Here is an 18871-nt window from a genome sequence, read left to right as displayed (position 1 = left end):
TTCTTCCTTACCACATCCTTTACGCATGACCCTTCCTCTTGCTTAGCCTTCTGGATTTCCTGCTGGCTGTAGCTGCCTTCTGGGGAGATGGTCTTCATCTCGAGCCTCTCTTGCTCTGTCTTAACTGCAGGGAGCGGTCCCGTATGAATGTCTGAGGCTGGTGCTTGCTCCACAGTAGGACAATGCTCTGAGGATTGCTGGAGGCTGTTTGTGCTGCTGCTCTGCCCATGTAACATCTCCTGATTTTCTGCTGCTGGCTGTACAGTTTCTAAGGTCTCAGGTTTTCTGGCGACTACCGGTTCCTCAGAGAGAGAACCTGGATCAGAAACACAAATGAACTTTGTTACTACTTGTGGCAAAAAGCGTGCATCTGGCAGCTCTCCCTGAAACAAAGCGGTGCTCTTGTGACCCAAGAAGAACAAACAGAACTGAAGAGATCCCTCCAGGCAGAACAGGGTGGTGCTGTGAGGACAACGACCTACCCAGCCCCAGTACTTCACCAGGAGCCAAGTCAATCTGTGACTACTTATGCCTGTCCTGGCACAGCTTAGTTTCTTCCCTGCCATGAGAGCAGGGTGAGTGTCACCACAGCCAAGCTTTAGCTCCACTACCCCACACACTTTTACCTCTGGATGCTGCCATTGGCAGAAGAGGCCCAGGTGACTTTTCCTTCCTCTCTGCGGCCTGCTCCATCTTCATGTGGACTCCACCTTCCAATGTAGAGGGGCTGGGGCTCTCGGGCACCAGGGAAGTCAGCTCTTCGAGGCTGGAGAGGGAAGGCTTGTCCCGGGTGGGTAGGCGGCATGGGGTGCTGTTGGTGCTGATAACTGCAGACACCCGAAGTGGGACAGAGACAGCGAAGGGCTCTGAGATGTTCAGCGCTTTCCTCTGGTGCCGAGGGGAGGCCTCCAGGGGAAAGAGACTGCTGGGAAACCCTGATTTGGCAGCTGTTTCGGAGGTGTAGAACATGCGGCCACCTTTGGGGGAAGTCTGCTCGTTTTCAGCATCTTCTGCTGCCCGGAAGACTTTCAGCTGCTCGGGGGGGCACTTGGCCTGCGATGTCCGGCAGGGAGCTTTTACCCCACTCAGCTCTGAGTTTCCCTTGGCTCCCATGGCAGATCCTTCCCGCTCCCACTCGTTCTCCTTGCTGAGGTCATATGAGCTGCCTGTGCCTCCCGTCCGAATTTTCATCACCGGGACAAAAAACCCTCCAGTAGTCACTGTCCGTTTGAATCTGCTCTTGTCATCCTCCCCTAGAGGAGGATATGAGGCAGTCAGTGGGAAACAAACAACTAGCATCAGTCTTTCTCTGAGAGAAGCCCCCCTTCAACCCTCCAGGAATGGGTTCTGCCCTTCACGTGTTGCTCAGGGACATGATTTAGTGGAGGGTTGCTAGAGGTAGGGTAGAATGGTTGGGTTGCAGTTGGACTTGATGGTCTTTTCCAACCTGAGCTGTTCTATGATTCTATGTTTCTATGATTCTATGATTCTATGATTCTACGATTCTATGATTCTATGAATCATGAGCATCCACATATCCCTAGAGAGATGAGAGGGATGAGGGATCAAAGACACCAAACAACTTCCAGGCTCCAGACATGTGGCCTCCTTCACACTGAGCAGGTAGGACTGAATAGGATGCCGGCCTCTGGAAATCTTCTAGGATTTTTATTAGAGGCACCTTTCAATAAAATGCATCCAACTCTACAGCTAGCATGCATTGCCCACAGAGATCACAGCTCAGAGCTCCATTGGTTTGTTACAAGCATTTTAAATTCCTGTATATTTATTTTTCCTTATAAATGGGAACTTTGTGTCCACCAAAACAAACAAAATCAAGGCAATCTCAGTTCTAGTAGAGACATAGTTAGGTACAGTGATAACTGTCAGGTGCACAGTTGAAGGTTAAAAATACATGCACAGAAGGGTGAGCACATGTCAGCAGCATGAGCACATAAAGATACACAGCACAGTGAAATAAGGAAAGACAGACCACATGCAGGCGAGGAGAGAGAGCTGAGTGCAGAGGTGCCACCCTTCACCCTTACAGCATAGACTGTGGATGTCTCACCTTCCACAGGCAGGGAACAAAGTGAGTCCATGCTCTTCGCAGGACGAATAGTTGCTTTTTCTGTGGAAAATGAGTTTTAGAAACAGGCTTCAGATCCCACGGCTTTGCAGGCTCCAGCCCATAAAGAACAAAGGCTGCATATAGACGGGCATGCCAGACAGACATCAAAGTTATTTTCCATTTCCAAGCATTCCCCCTCTGTGTGTACACCATGCGGTTTACTACCCGCAACACTTGTCCACACAGCTGGGGATCTGCTAGTGCTAACAACAGCCTTGCACCTGCCAGGCATATGGAGAGCTGTGCTTAACCCAGCCAGTCAACATCATCTCCACTGTGTAGCAGTTTGACATCCCCAAAGCCAACATGCACCATTGCCCTCCCCAGTCACACCACACTATTGCCTGTGGGACTTTTTAACTCAACTGGCATAAATGCCTTCCCACCTCTCATTCCTCATAGTACATGTTCAGTTATTTTTGTGTTCCACTCCGACTCTTGTTGGCATGAGCATACCCAGCCTTTGGTAAGCACTGAAGGAAATTCATGAGAGCCTTAAGAAACTTATTCCTTGGTCATTCTCACTGGACTTACTTATCCAGAAATGATCTGCCATTTGTCACCAAACGCTCTACACATCTGTTCCTGACAGGTTTCAGAGATGTGTGATTGCTACTGCTCTGAAAGGGGAGATGGAGGGGAAAGTAGCTGGCAAGAACAGCAAGTTTCTGGCAACCCAAAAAGGAAGTATGGAGCTCTGGAAAACATCTGGGAGCAAACTTTGCTATTTACAATAGTGCACAAAGTAGGTAAGGGAGAAAGTGAGAGGGCTTAGTGGACTTCATTTGTTTATTTAATTAAGGCTTCTGGGACTCACTTTCACATGAGCAGAGGAGAAACTCCAGCTACCTTTCCCATTTGTATGGAATCCTGGCTACCTTTCTCATTCATATGGCACGATGTCTTGAGCATTGGCGCTGCATTCCCAGAGGAACAGAATTCAAACAGCAGAGCTCACATTTTATGTGACTTGTGTATAGACACAAAGTGTGGGAAAGCATGTGCTGAGTTTCAACAGCAAGTTCATGTGTTTCCCCCACATTATGCTGTAAGCAGAGAGTGCATAAAAATACAACATGGCAGCACTATAGCGTTGCTTTATTGCACTACTGCTGTGCCTAAATCTCTACATGCTTCAGCATTTCTGTGCAACTGCTGGTGAAAATATACAGCCTCCTGTCATTCAGTCTCGTGCTTGAAAAAAGGCTCAGCCCCCAAAATCACTGGGCTCCAAACATTCCTGGGCATCCTTGAGTTAGCGCTATTTTGGGACAGAGTATTCCTTATCAAAGTGAGAAAGTGATCCCATGATCAAAATAGGATGGAGAGCTATTTCAAGGTCTGCAGTGGGCACCCTATGTGAGGCCATCTGTACATGCAAAACAGAGAGAAGGCAGGGATCCAAAAAAAGACTGGATCCAGAATTTGGCTTCACACTTGTATTTGATCTGAGGACTGCCTCACTTATATATGATGGTAGGTAACGTTGTCAACATTAACTATTGTAAGTCTTGCAGTGTTTGGTAGCATTCCTCTAAACACCAGCTCCTGGATCCATGAGATTATGCAAAAATTCACACCTTCATCTTCCTTATAATAAGTAAATTCCCAATTTTGAGGATAGTTAAAAAAAAGAACCAACACAAAAACTAAGAGATATGTGCCCAAAACACTTCTTTATAAAATTAGGTAGAAATAAGCTATGATTTCTTTCAAAAATAATAATTATTTTAAAGTTATCTGCACGGTTTTTAGAACTTGAGTCATCATTTCTGAATGCTTAGAATTTACACTCCCAGGTAATTTTCTAGGAAGCACAGCACTTAAGATACTGAAGCTCAGGAGGGGTTAGAACTTGGGATTGCAGCCAGGAGGAAAGACATCTTCTCCCTTGTCAATGCTACAAAAGTAATCCATTCACTCAAAGTACAGAGATACAGGACGCATAGAAAGTCCTTTATTTTTCATGAAGGCACTGAAGACAGTTGGTTATTTAGTGCCTTTTGGTGGATGGACAGTCTGGAAGGACAACTATTCATCAGTGCTGTGTAGGGAATGTATGGGTTTGGCTGGGTTGGAGAGGGCTAATTCCAACCCAATATACCGCATAGCACTTCTTAGCCCCTCGGCTTGACAGCTGGGCAATGGGAGCCTGTTTATCACATACCAAGATGGAATATTTGCTGTAGCTGCCAGGCATATCATCCTTTAGGGTGCTTCTTGCCATCATGCAAAAATAAGACGTCCATGAAACAAGGAAAAAAACATGACTCCATTAGACTGCAGCCTAATGGCATTAGTGTCATGTGGGTACAGGTTTCCCCTTGCTATCAGTGCCAAGAGAGAAGCTGTGGAGAGAAAGAGTGAACTGAGTACTGTGTTCTTACCAGATAACTTCTGTGCCCTTACAAAGACACTCCCGTTTCGACTCAGCTTAGACTTTGATTCTGAGCCAGAACGGCCCAAGTTAAATATCGACTTCCATTTCTTGGACTTGGTAGATAATTTTCTCCTGGAAAAAGAAAAAAAAAAAAAACCTGCTCAAGAAATTACCTAACCTCAGAGACTTTTATCTTTTTAGTATCCCATAAAAGCCCCTGAGCTCGCTTTACTCAATGCTGCCCCTCTTTTCCTCTCACCTCTTTTAATTCTAGTGCATGCAAAGCATAGATAGCTACATAAATAATTCTCCCTTTTCTGCATGTGATTTCTCTGTATTGCTGATTTAACTGTGTCATGGACAGAAAGATACCTAAGCCAAGTCTTCACAGAGGTGGCTCTGGCATCATTCTACAGAGTGATTGACTGAGTGATGAACCACGCCTGTCTCCAGAAAGGAGAGGTTTCCAAGGCTATAAGTGTCTTGAAACACAGTAAAGAAAAATTGTCTTTTAGACAGGTTTTAATGACAGAAGGCAAGATAAATTCCAGCTAGAACTCACAGAACATGTACTATTCTGTGGTGCACAGAGCTATCCTTTAAAGTCCTTGTGAGTTATAGCTTTTATGGATTTGCAAAAATAAAAGGATCCCATAATACAAGTGGCTATTAATGCTTGTCAAGTCAATCTGAATCTAATCATGTGTTGATCATATGCTGGTATAATGTAATAACTGAAATGAGAAAGCTTAAGGGAATTAAATCAATTTCTTGTAAACGTCAGATGAAGTGGAATGCCAGTTCCTGTGTCTCCTTGGAAATCCCAGTTTTAAAACGAAAGAAGCTGCTGTTCCCGAAGCCAGTTTTCTGCTGTGAATATTGTTTAGTTCAGCTGTTAGTTCCTTCACAAACCTATCCTGATTCCTCTTTTCCTATCCTGATTCCTCTTTTCCTATCCTGATTCCTATCCTTTCAATCTTCAAGAGCAAGAATCATTTTACCTGTCTGACTTGCTCCCCAAAACGAGTTTTCTACCTCCACAGTTCTGCTTTTCTTTCACTACAATACTCAGAAGAGCACAAATCAGTCCTACAAAGACAATTAATATAGGACTGTTCTCTTTAAGTGAGAAAAGAAAACACGCTGTAAAGGGCCAATACACCCTTTTGTCTTAAATTGGTTATCCTCTTAGCCTGTATTCTCTTAGATAGCTCATTTTTCCTGTAATATATCAAGTGTGAAGAAATATTTTTGCTACAGTGCTTTATGGGTCAGTAGATTAATGAGTCTCCTGCTGCAGGGGCTATAATCTCTCAGAATGAGGCAGCTGAGTAGCCATATATCAACTGATAGATAGACCAATAGATAAATAATTAGGTTGGGCAGCAGTACCAACAACTGCAGCAACATCAGCTGAAATGGGACTCTTCTCAGTATTTATGCCACTGTGTAAATATCTCCTAGGGCTAGAAGAGAATTTTTTTCTTGTTTCTTGGCCATGAGTGCAGAGGAATGCAGAGAAGAATGAAGCTACACAGGTCAGCGCCACCTAGAGTGCTATGAACCAGCCACCAGCAGGTGGAACTCGTGGCAGAGCAGTGTCCTGGCCTGCTTCATGCCCAGCCCACTTTTAGCCAAACCTTGTGCTCACGTGAGGACGCATAGAAATTAATTCCTCCTCCAGGAGGCTCTGCCCTCGTGGAGGGAGGTGGACTAGTGAAGCTACGAACCCAGCAGTTGAAATGCTTGTCAACTCTGCCACTTGAGAAGGGTATGCAATTTCCTCTCCATTCATGTGTGCAGGTGTGGGGCTGTCACTCTAAGAGAAGTTTCATTCCTAATCATGCTTGGGAACCTGCTCTTTTTGTTCACACTTTACATCCCTCTTAGCACTTACTTGCTGTCAGGGAGGTCAACAACTGTGTGGAAGAAGGACCCTGTTACAGGGACAATCTCAGGCAAGCTGTTCTCTCTCCTCTCCTTCCGGGCAGGGTGGGAGGCTGACAAACTCCGAGCCTGTGCTTCTTCCAGGCTCACCAGCTTCATTGGCAGGGAGGTGGATGGGTGAGTCAGATTTTTCACAACTGGTGCATTCTCTGTAAAGAAAAAAAGTACATTCCAGCTGTGGGGTGAGAAGAGATGAGAGCAAGAGCTCCATGTCTTTATTTCACTGGGACAGCTCCTCTGGAGAGGGGAAAGGAGAGGCACGTGCAGAGAGAGAGGCTTTTGTCAGATAAGCCTTCTATCTCCCTAGCAACCTTATTCATCGAGTGCATTACCAGCAGGGCCACACTTGTCAGTCAAAGGCTGTGTTACACATATGCTGCAGATATTTTGGTGAGAAAGAAGCGTCCCTGAGAAGCACCAGGTTCCCCTCTCTCCTTCTCCCCAAGATTTTGGAGCAGTTGAGTCTCCAGTCCATGCCTGGTGACTAATTCTTCCTCACTTCCACATCTTCCTCCTTGTCTTGCTCTAGGAAAGGGGGCTGTTCTAAAACCCAGCACTACTATACCTTTCTGTTGCAGAATTGCAGAATCACAGAATGGCCAGGATTGGAAGGGGCCTCAAGGATCATGAATCTGCAACCCCTCTGCCACAGGCAGGGCCACCAGCCTCCCCATTTAATACCAGACCAGGCTGCCCAGGGCTCCATCCAACCTGGCCTTGAACACCTCCAGGGACGGGGCATCCACAGCCTCTCTGGGCAGCCTGTTCCAGCACCTCACCACTCTCTCTGTAAAGAACTTCCCCCTGATATAATGCATTTCATGGCTATGGAGAGAACCTGCAGTACACCCAGAAGCCTTAGAATTCGCTAAATGGTGTTTTGCTGTACTGCTGGCCGCAGTAAGGACACAGTCCCTCATTCCTTGCCTTCTATGTTATTGAAAGTATGGCTGATGGTCTTAGAGAGAAAATCTGGGCCCAGATTAAGAAGCTAGTCAGTCTTCCTTTTGCAGAAAGGGTTAAACCAGGTGGGATCATGCAAAATATGAGCTATGGGGCAATCAAGGAGCACACTGAAAGAAGCTAGTTCTAAAAATGAAAAGCTGGAAATGGGGTGAGGAGGACTGGAATAGTGAGGATCTGGGATGAAGGTTTGTTCAGGAGAGTGTATGAGCATGGTAACCTTGATGATTTTGAAATACTAGTGTACAGTAGATACAGTTAGAGCTGGAAAACAGGGCAAGTGATATGTGGGATGGTGCAAGGAGGTGGTTACCAATGCTCTCAGCAGAGCTGGCTTTTCTGTTGTTGCTGAAGATCTGATCCACGTGGTTCAGAATGAACTCTATCACCAACTGCTGGACTCGCACTTCCAGGAAAGCTGCATCCCCATTGCAGCCAACAGCCTCTATCTCCTTTGACCTGCATAGAGAAAGAGGTATACTAGTAGCCAGCATTACCACATGTGACCTCTGAGAAGGAGACACTGGCTTTCTGCCTGCAAGACTTGGAACAAGGATGTTTTTCTTGCTCTTGCTGCATCCTTCCTTTCCTCACCAGGCTCTTCTCTCTGCCTTTTCACTCTGTTCAAAATCCTTTTCCATTTTCCCTCTCATTTCTGTTATTTTCTTTCCGCCCCATGCTATTTTTCCTTTCTGTCTTTCAATAGAAGACAAAACTGATTTTCAAACTGCTCTCTTTCTCCCAACTTTGGTTCTCTTTTACCACGTTCAAAGATGAGTCTGAAAAATAACACAGGAACCTTCAAGCACTACTTCCTGACCCCTTATGCAATGCTTCAATCATCTTTCCAAGGAAGACTTGAGTGAAATCTCTCAGAAGCTTGCTCATGTCAACCCCATGTAAGTTTTGACAATACTCTGCTACGTGTCCCAATAGGCTCTTCACTGCCCCCTGCACTCTCACACTCTCATTCTTGCTCTCAGCAAAGAAACATTCCTTATCTTGACATGCCAAAGTGCTGCTGAAGAAATAATCACTGGGCAATGGATCCTTTGTAAAGTTAATGAGTGGTGTGTTAGATAATAGCTTGGGGCATTGCCAATAGGATAACCATGTAAGGAAACTGCAGTTGCATTGCTTTCCCCTTTCTTATCCTCCTTAAGATTTGCACTTAAAATAGATTGCAGAAGGAAACAGACCAGATTTTTGACAAGGACAGATGCTGGAATGAAAACATCTCAGTTATGATGTTCTCACTTTTTGATGTTCAGTAGAGTCAACATCTGATTCCTTTTCAGAAGCTGCTCTGTCTTTTTTGTGATTTGCCTGTAACTCTTGCAGCGTCCCTTCTACTTGCCCTGCAGCAGTCCTGGACTCATCCTGCATAGCTCTGTCCTCTGAACACATGGGTTGGGGATGAATGGAGAGGGCAACTTCACCAAGATACAAAATATTTCAATATCAATTTTTCAGGTAATACATTTTCTTGTTTTTCTCAGCTCTACAGCATATCAGCCAAACATCTGCCTGCGTCTCATCTGGGCCTCTTTCCAGAGTGCCAGGCAAGGCAAACAAAAACTATCTGGTGGTCTTGCAATGCACTGCTAGCTGCCAGTTATGCCTACCAACCTTATTTCACTTATACTCAAGCAGTGCTGGACACAGGACTTTGATATGGTTGCTCTGTCTGCCTGTCTTCCAAGCACTGATGTCTCACACCACAGCACTGCAGAAGTACTGGCACCATCGGAAATGTCATTTCCGTTCCACAGTGATGAGCTAACTCCTCATTTTTAAATCAGTGTACTCAACTTACAAATAACAGCTTTATTTTTGCAAAAAGCAAAACCACAACTTTCCTTGGATGCTGGCAGTAAAACCTCAGATTATTCAACCTGAAAGAACTCTTTCTCTTTTTAAAAGCTACTTGTTTTGCTCTGATGTTCCCTTTAGTTGTTCTGTTTCTTTCCTGCTTTTTCATTTCTCTCAGTGGATGGGGTTTCCAGGCACTCACACTGCTGCTTAACATAGTGCTCTGGCTAAGAGGATTCTACCATACCTGAGGAGATTGGGAGCCCACACCAAGGCCAGGTTTCTGGTGTGCATGTTGGTCATGCTGCTGAAGGAGGCCAGGTGAGTCAGGTGCTTGATCAGGTATTCCAGTGTTCTATAGTGGTTTCACACAAATAGAGAAAAAAGTGCCAGATCACTCAGCGTGCACATGGTAATGTCACCTTTAAGCTGCTAGTACAGCCTACTATGCCTTCTCCCTTCAACTCAGATGACCAATACTTGTCTACTGGGACAGCAGGCCTCAGAATCAGCTGTGATCTCAGGATTGTCCCTTCCTCAAGGAGGACAGTGTTTGCAATGACCCAACAGGTCTTATAGGAGAGGATTTACAGAACCAGGGTTTGCATGGGGTGGTGTGAATGCCTGATCAACCTTGCTCTGAGGTGGCCAAGAATTAAACACGAACTAAACAATCCTCAGCATAATGAGGGCAAGGAAAATGGCATCTGGATGGGAGAAAGGGAAGGTCCTGAAAAGGCTGATGGCTTAACTCAAGTACCTACAGCAGATTATCTGCTTCTCACCACACCCAGGACACTGTCCAAGAATGCCATGGTGTTTGTACCCAAGAAAGAGGAGGATAGACTGAGACAGGGAGAGTCTATTTAACAACAATTTCCTGGATGGCATTTAAATGCCAGATTAATTGTTGTCAGATTTGGAAACAGTGAGTCAGCTTTTGGGAATTAACTTTTGGAAATTAACTCTGTTGCTGTTCCAATCAATATTTCCTAATGCTGAAGGCCACCATCTTGTTCCACAGAGCTTTGGTGGATATGTTCCTACCTGTAATGTGATGGTGGTAGCTCCTGGATGACATTTTGTATCCGTGCCAACTGCTCATCCTCGGGGAAGCGTGATACTGCTTCCTGTGGAGACAAAAGGAAATAGTCCACCCTGTCAGTGTGCTCAGGGGAAAAGGAAGAGGGATAAGGAGTGTTACATGAGACAGCCTGTCTCCGAGGGAATGCTCTCTTGTTACCTTGCAGAACTATTGGTAGAAGACACTGCTTTGTGTTCCCAGCACAGCAGAAATCTGCTGCAGAAATTTTGGTACGCCTTCCCCAATCCCTGGGACAGGATGGTCAATGTTTAGAGGAGAGCTGGGGTTTGAAAACTGAGAGCTTCAATTAGGAATTATGTTTGTTGTCTCTTTTTCTCTTTTTTTTTTTTTTTTTTTTTCCTTTTTTAAAATTTGTGTGTTAATGGGTGAAATGGAAATGAAGGGAAAAAGAGAAGTGAAAATAATGAAAAATGAAAAATAGTAAATCCCTCTTACCCAAAACAGTGTTGAAAAATAATAGGTCTTTCAGGTCCCGTGTTATGAAAACAGCTTGGATGTGCATGTTTTATATTCATAAAAATAAGCAATTTTTTATCTGACATTTAAAGATAGCTAGAAGGAGTATGTGTGAGTTTGCATCTTTTATGATGAGAGACGTAAAATCACAGTCCAGGTAGGTTAATGTATTCTTATACTCAAGGTTAGACTAGATTAGTTAGAATGAAGGTTATTCAAGTTGGTCTTGATCAAGTGTCTACAGAGCAAGAGCCAGAAGAGACATGATAATTTTTGTCTGCATTTCTAGGAGTGTACTGCACTGGTATTCGTCTGTTCAGCTACTATTTTTCAATTTTTCTGTTGGGGGAGAACAAATCAGCAGCAACTTCAAACAATGCATGACTGGGAACCCCTTGCCTACACTGCTGCCACTGGGGTTTGGATTGAATTCAGAGAAAGATGTAGGGAACTATGCTGCTAGCAGAAGTCTTGCCTTAACATCATGAACTTGAAATTATTAGGCACAACTGCAGAAATATCTTCTCGTCCTTGCCACAACAACATCCATGGTAACCATGCTGCTATTCCTATTCAGGTCACCGTCTGTTTCCCTGCAGACCACCTCTTTATGTGCAACCAAGTCAAATCTTGCTAGATTCAAGGTCAGAGATGAACAGGAATTTGTTTTACTCCCTAAGACTCGGAATTCAGATCTATGCCCTATAGCTTTAGTTTTCTCACTGGTATCACGGCAAAGAAAAATGCGTGTACTCACAAGCTTGGTATACATGAGATGTGGATGCCCTTCTTTTACCTAAATTAAAGATAGTTAAACTCTTTGTGGTAGAATATACCTCTTTCTATAGCAGAGTGCCACATACTTATCCTAGTCACAAGCCCACACTCACACAAATGTCCAAAAGTCAACATCTCTAGGAGGCTGGGAATCAAGCCTTTCAGTGTCACAGATGGGCTGTGTCACCATGCTGCCATCACTACTACAACTCTTCCATGACCTGCCATGTCCCCACAGACAGCTGCACACGTACGTGGCATGAATTGGATCTCTGCCTAGGAGAGTGATCCATATTGCAGTGTGCCAGGTCACCTGCAATTGCAAAATATCTGAACTGCAAAGGACAAGCCCTTCTGAACTGAAAAGATCTGGCTATAAGCTGCATTTCCAACTACGAGCAGGAAACAAGACTATTCTGAAATTAGAGAAAGTGGTGCAAATTTTCCTCCTGTTTTTCTGATTATTTTGATGATACGATGCCTTGGAATGGAGCAAGCACCAAGCCAAAGATCCTCTCCGAGGCATAAGACTCATCAGGATGTTTAGGGGCAGACCTTCCACTTCAAAAAGTAAGAAAAGAAAGAAGAAAAATAGAACTTATTACTATAAACCTGGAAAACCTAACTGTAAGCACTCTCGTGATCTTTGCACAAGGCTTCAAGGAATATGAACTTTAACTGGTGCATCTTAAACATTGTATTTCAACTGGACCATACATAGTATTTTTTCGCCCTATGCTGATTTTCATCTCTACATTTAATTTCCAGGTCTCAAAGACCTAATGCTTAGCATATGAATATCAGACTTCCTGAGTTTGTAACCCATTCAGATTCCAAGCCACTTTTCTGACCCATATTTGTTGTTGTGCCTTTGATTAGAACAGTGGAACAGAATTCAAGGAAGAACCAATAACTCCATTTATTATATTCCCATGAATCGTGCCATTAATTAATGTTGTCTATATTTTCATCTTTCAAGCAGTATAAAAGCACTCTGAGGATGGCAGAAGGTATATAAAGCAACTAAAAACCTTGGATTTTTTGTTACTCCAATGGTTTTTCTTGAATACACAGTTCACAAGCCCTGATTAGTAAGTGGAATAGCAATCAGTGAGAAAAGGTAGGCTTGGCTTCCTACCTAGTTGATTTGTCATGAGGGATCATCAGCCTCTATGCTCAGGTTGGAACAAGCCAAGCAAAGTCAACTTATCTATCCCGTAATACAAGTACATATCACCAGAATACCAGATGGCAAACTAATGAGTGTGGGAGGGCACTGTTCTGCAAAGGTTGGTAGCCACTGAGGTCGTGACTATGATGCTACATCTATGTCTGATGACCAAAAGGCCAAACCCTCTCTAGTCATTAAGAATTTGACTTTCCTTAGCTGTAAATGTCTGAATCACTCCGGTGACTCAAAGTGGAGCTTATCCCATCTCAGAGGCAGCTCCAAGTGAGTCAGACAGGCTGGGATTAGCATGCATCCTTTACTCCTACTGGCGTTCTTCTGCTTAGGCACAGCTGCCACCATTCCCTGTTCAGACATCCCACGCACATGCACGCTCCACTAGCGGTTTTTCTGCTCCTTGGGGATTTGGCCTTTTTGATTTCTTTCCTCCCTGTATCTGACTGTGTTTCCTGTCAGCTGGGTTACCCATTATAAATCCGTACTGAGTAGAATTATGTGAATAATGGATCTTGTGGTGGAGAGGACAAACTTAAGAAGCCAGAGTTTAAAAACATCACTTTTAGGTCAATTCAAAGTGATAACGTTCTGGGGAGCTGGCACGAGATTTTAACAGACAGTTGTTCAATGCTGACCAAGCATCACACTCAACTAAAAGTGAAAGGAAACTTCATTCAAATTTGAGGCTGTTTAACCCCTTTTTTTGAAATATGCTTTATTTGAGAGTTGGGTGTGTTGATTTAATGTTGAAACATTTCCTTTAGAAAGTATTCGTAAAAAAAACATTTGGATAGTTACAGAAGTGTTTCCCTTTTGTTTTTGAGTAAAACTATTTACCAAATGTATCTAACCAAAATCTGCAAGTCATCAGCTCAAAACTGTGTTTTTCAGCAAACATTCTTTCCTAAAAAAGGTTTCCATCTGAATCTTCACGTTTCCTTTATAGCGCTTTTCTTTCATAAATCAGCAGTGATAGCCAGAAAGACACTAGCCAAATATCTCCAGCAAGAATGAGGCTCATCAGTTACTATGAATGAGTAACACTCTGTATTTTCAAGGTCCTATTCATTCTTACTGTCTCCATTTTGGAGAGCCTGTCTTACATACTAAGGATCTCCATATCCTGAGAGTATAGAACAGTTTTTCAGATCTGCTTTGTCTTAGGTTTTACTATCCACCACCTCAAAACACAGCCAACTCTTACTTAAAAATTGGCGTCAAAATAGCAGGACACCTAGCACTACTGTCTCAAGCAGCATAGCAAGACTAGTAAATTGGTGTTCCTCAGCTCAGTTATAGTCCCTGGCATCTACCTGACTTCCCTGACCTTTTGCACAAGGAGTGTTTAAAGAATGTCTTCTTGTGTGGACCCTGTGGGTCTCTCCCGGTGCCTGCTGTGAAGTGCTGTTTGCAAGCGCTTGACAGAGGGTAGAGAAAATGCAGATAGCAGCACTTGAAGCTAAAGTTGCTTAAACATGATTTTGTCAACAAAATGTCTTCTCTGTAACATCCAACATTTTTGGCAGTGTTTGTCCCTTCCACCGCCCAGAAAATAGGAAGAGTAGGATGATAGAAATTCTTAACAAAGGACGGATGTTTCTAACTCTGAAAAAACAATCCTTCCCATCCCCCCGTAGCAGTTGTTTGAAGAAGATGGTGAACGTTTGTAGCTGAAAATTCACACCTTTAGTGCGGACGATTTCAGCCTGAATGACTGGATTTATATTCGTTGGTGTCACAAACAACTGAAAATGGATTTAGAAGGGTAAGAACCAGGCAACCTTAACGACAAGTGTAGCCTGCTGAGCCACCTTTTAATAAAATATTGTCTGTCACCAAAATTAGCCAACTCTCTTAAAAATTCAGGTTTCGTGGTCTAATTTCTCAGCTCCCTGCAGTCTCCTGCTGTATCCATGTATAATCTACGTCTGTTTGACTTACTACTCTTTGAATTACAATCCCTTTAAACAAGGTTGGAGATTTCTGTTTGGCCAGCTGCCACTTCCCTCTGCTATTTGTATTTACAACATGAGTATGATGGATTTGATGTCATAGCTGGCATAATCTGTGCTGTCATTTGCTCTCTGACAAACTCTGAGGAAATGCTACAGTGCAGAAAAGTTGGTACATTACAAGTGGGTTGAGCAATCCGTTTGTTCAGGTGTCAAGGACTGTGGGAGGGACAGGGAAGAGGAAATCACTTCCTAGTAATTATGATCACAAGCCCCAGGTGACCCAAGAGGCTTCCAGTGATGGACAGTAATGAGGAAAAGAAAAAGAATTAGGAGTTCTGGGAGGAGATGCACAGTGGGAAGAAAGTAACACCAGGGAAGAAATGCAGTGGGGAAAAAATGAACAAAAGGAAGGGAACTACAGAGAAAATGAGAAAAATAAACATGCAGTGCGGGGAAGAAGCAAGGACTGAGAGACAGCACAATATGAGAAGGGAAGAGCACTGAGAAGTGTTTATACAGATGCACGCACCAGAAACCAGGACATTGGAGTTGAAACCCAAACAGCTGTCACAGGGGAACCTGTGGCATGTCCATGCTGCTGGTTAGGAATGAGGGCAGAAAGGGGTCTCACCGTGAATTTCTTGTAGAGCTCATAAGTGAGCAGAGGGTTGGGCAGCTCCCTGAAGTACAGCTTGCAGAGTGACCCCACACAGTGGATGTCCTGGAGGTAAACTTCCCGTGTCAGGTCTGGGCATTGGTCAGAAACAAACTCTTGTCTGAAACAACATGGAGGCAGCAGTGTAGATGAGTAAGAGCTGTATCATGTTAAAACTCCACTCTGCATAATTTCTTCACAGCTAGAGGATGAAACAAACTGAAAAGCGAAGATGTCTCTATTATCCACTGCCTGGGCCAGATTGGCTTCTGGGACCAGGCCTCAAGACTTTGACTCGTCTCTGGTTTCCCTAGCAGAGTTCCACAAGGGGCCTCTAAACTGATATAAAGAGATTGCTTTGTTTTAAAGTGAGAGAGAACAACTCAGCACTTGTGCTGAGACCCTCCGGGCCTTTCCCATTAACAGATATAAAAGGGAGGCTTTTTTCTTAGTCATGTATTATATCCCTGAAATGCTGCATTTCCCTGTTACCAGCTTTGGACACCATTTCCCTTCTGCATCAGTGCAGAGCTCTGTTGACCCCAGTATGTGCCTGAGGGGCTAACAACACAAAGATGCAGAGCAATGTCACTGAATCCCTCCAGCATTCAAACCTTACCTCAGCTTTTGAATGTTGGATGTCACTCCTGAGAGGCGATAGATCCCATCCACGATGCCATGAGTCTCAATGAACTCCGCACAGCTCTTCAGCACATAGGGGACTAGGAGAGAAAAAGCAAGCAAGAGACTGAGAGCAGATCTTATCAATACTTACAAATATCTAAAAAAGAGGATGAAGCCAGGCGCTTCTCAGTGGTGCCCAGCAACCAGATGAGGGGCAAAACAGCCACAAACTGGAACACAGGAAGTTCCATCTGAACTTGGAAAATAACTTATTTTTAAGGGTAACGGAGCACTGGAACCCAGAAAGATTGTGGAATCTCCTTCTTTGGAGATATTAAAAAGCTGCCTGGATGCTTTTCTGTTGTAGGCAACCTGCTTTAGCAGGGGGTTGGACCAGATGATCTTCAGAGGTCCCTTTCAGCCCCTATTATTTTGTGATCCCTAGTGAATACGTACTGAGAGCTTCCATAAGTCACCACAGAGGAGACAATTCCATCAAACACTTAGCAGAGGCTCTCAGCAGACTCAGAGAAGGGTCCAATAACAGAAGAAATAGAGGGCAAATGAAAAATAAACCCCACAAAATATCCATGGCTAATTTGTGGATTGGGGATATGCGGTACTTCTGCCATATCATGCTGACATGAGACAATTATTGAGCCTGAAGCCATAGAAACACTGTGGGAAGAAAGGTAGGGCTTCTCTTTTTCTCTATCTTCTTTTTTTTTCCTTTCCAGAAAAAGAGGCAATTTCACTCTAATTGAAAGCATGAGGTAGAGCGTGAGGGCCCAGGAACATCCCCTCTCCCCAGGATAGAGCTCCAGCCTTGCTGAATCAAGCCAAAAGGACTGATGGACTTGGATAAAACTCAGAGAAGCATTCACACTTCCATATAAGCCTACATACCCATGGCTTACTGCTCATAAACTCCCACAGAGGGGGTATAAAGTTCAAATATTGACTAGATCTGCACACTGGCAAAATCTGACATTGGCTTCAGAAGTACTCCATCAACATAACCAGCCAAGGACTTAACAGCTTTCAAGCTGAGAGGAATCTGAGGCACAACATTTACATCCAGACCTGGATCCAAAGCTTGTGTTTATTTTTTCCCATTATATAGGCACAGGAACCCCCCCCATTCTCTTGGTCAGACCAAGCCTCCCTGTCCCCAGTTCTATAACAACCCCAGCTATAACAATAACAGTAAGAGAGTCCTTCCTTATTAGGTGCTAGAAACTACTGTGTATTTAACGCAGTGCTTCACACAGCCATAAGCACAGAAGCCAGTAAATGCAAAAGTTGAAGTTCCTTGCTGTAATGCTGACTCTGCTGCACTGCGCATTCGGAAAGCTGCACAGAAGAAAACAGGCTAAGCCACACGTTTTACTGGAAAACCAGGCATAGCAATTACTGCATCTTTGTGACACCACAGAGATAATGCCTCTGGCTGGACCTTCCCTGATCTTTCTTGCTCAAGTTCAGGGCTATAATGACATATTAGCACATGCTTCATCACACAGGATCCAAAGACAGCACCACAAGGACAGCCTGAGAAACAAAAGGCTGGCATATTGTTGTTTTTCTCCAAGGTGCCACTGAGGCCAGAGGCAGCTCGTGGTTTCTCAGAAGCGTGGGCTTGCACTACCACACAGACCAGGCTGCAGGCCTGGCTGAGGAGGGCTCCCAGGCTGGGGCCTGCCTCGGTGACACGCTATTGCTGAGCCCAGAGTCAGGGAAGCGCTACTCTTCTGCCTCTCAGCTCATAGTGAGGGAGATAAAGAGGTCCTTCTTGTGTGTCCCTTAGCGTGGCCAACCCAAATGGAGGCCAAAGAAGTCTGTTCAGAGGAACAGAGAATATTGACTGGGTGGGTTTTGTTTTTGTTTTGGTTTGGTTTTTTCAGCATGGTTTCATTATGGAGGCACAATAGCCACCTTGGATCACACCTAAAGTCCTCGTGCTGATTTTTAAGAGCTTCACACTGCTGGGTTCAGACTAACTAGCAGCTGAGCCTCAGGCAGGGACCTTACCATACTGCAACAACAACAGTCATGGGAAACTGGTGAAGTTACAGGGCAAAAGCTTTTCACCAAACAATCGTGGACTATTTTACACCAGGAACTTCCATGAGGAACATGGAAAACATTCTTTGCAGTGCCTCCAGCACCCAACTCCTAAGAGAACTGGGTGATGTGGAAGGATACAGAGCAAACCAAAAGTATACAATTTCCAAAATGTCTTGCTGAGAAAAGCCCAAGTGACACATCAAAAAAGAGGACCTTCCTATCCCAAAATAAGTCTTGGTTATCTGTAACCGTAACAGAGAACTTATATCATATGACGATGAGCATGCTAGAAATAAAGAGAAGGAAAGGCAAATGACATCAGGCCTCTTCTTCGTTTTTGTCTGGTTAGTCTGCACTATCTTTGTGGCAGAAGTTATGTGTACATGGCGCATTAAGACTGCCTTCTTGGCTGAGGTCTCTTTGGGGGGACTAATGTGAAGTAAGCAGTCAAATGAAAGCTAGGCTGATCCTATTCCCTTCAGATCCACTGGGGTGGAACAACAGGTGAACCACTCCATGCTATCTGGAAAAAGAAAACTAGTTGAACAGAAATCCTATTTGAGCTGGAAAGCTATGTGACAAAGTCTGTTAGAAAATTAAACAGACTTTCATGTAGCCACATGACTGTAGTCCATACCAACAGCACCCTTTGTTAGATACTTTTTAAAACCCTAGTGTTAAGAACAAGTGAGCTAAATAAAAATGCACACACTGATGTTTGTTGCATCTAATTTGACCTCTCCAAGTGGGACCTATTAAATAATCATTTTTTTTTTGCTGAGGTTTAAGTTTCTTTGCGATAAATTAGGTCAG

The 18871-nt window shown here is 44.0% G+C and overlaps 1 protein-coding gene across 2 annotated transcripts in view; it reads right to left on the bottom strand.

Annotated features, from left to right (window-relative positions):
- ARHGAP31 (Rho GTPase activating protein 31) overlaps positions 1-18871 on the bottom strand; it is a 57255-nt gene that overhangs the window by 8470 nt on the left and 29914 nt on the right. The window contains exons 2-11 of one of the 2 annotated variants that reach the window (XM_052704792.1): positions 15987-16089; positions 15344-15488; positions 10281-10363; positions 9481-9588; positions 7735-7880; positions 6409-6607; positions 4519-4643; positions 2072-2131; positions 627-1253; positions 12-316 (exon numbers count right to left, since the gene is read on the bottom strand). In XM_052704792.1, the coding sequence (XP_052560752.1) occupies positions 12-316; positions 627-1253; positions 2072-2131; positions 4519-4643; positions 6409-6607; positions 7735-7880; positions 9481-9588; positions 10281-10363; positions 15344-15488; positions 15987-16089 (1901 nt within the window). The remainder of the gene's footprint in view (positions 1-11; positions 317-626; positions 1254-2071; positions 2132-4518; positions 4644-6408; positions 6608-7734; positions 7881-9480; positions 9589-10280; positions 10364-15343; positions 15489-15986; positions 16090-18871) is intronic. The other variant, XM_052704802.1, reaches the window with a different exon arrangement.

Source organism: Tympanuchus pallidicinctus, unplaced genomic scaffold (genome assembly GCF_026119805.1).
Source record: "Tympanuchus pallidicinctus isolate F22 unplaced genomic scaffold, pur_lepc_1.0 scaffold10, whole genome shotgun sequence".
NCBI lineage: Eukaryota > Metazoa > Chordata > Aves > Galliformes > Phasianidae > Tympanuchus > Tympanuchus pallidicinctus.
Note: the sequence above shows the minus strand (reverse complement) of the source record. Positions and strands in the feature narration are given on the sequence as shown.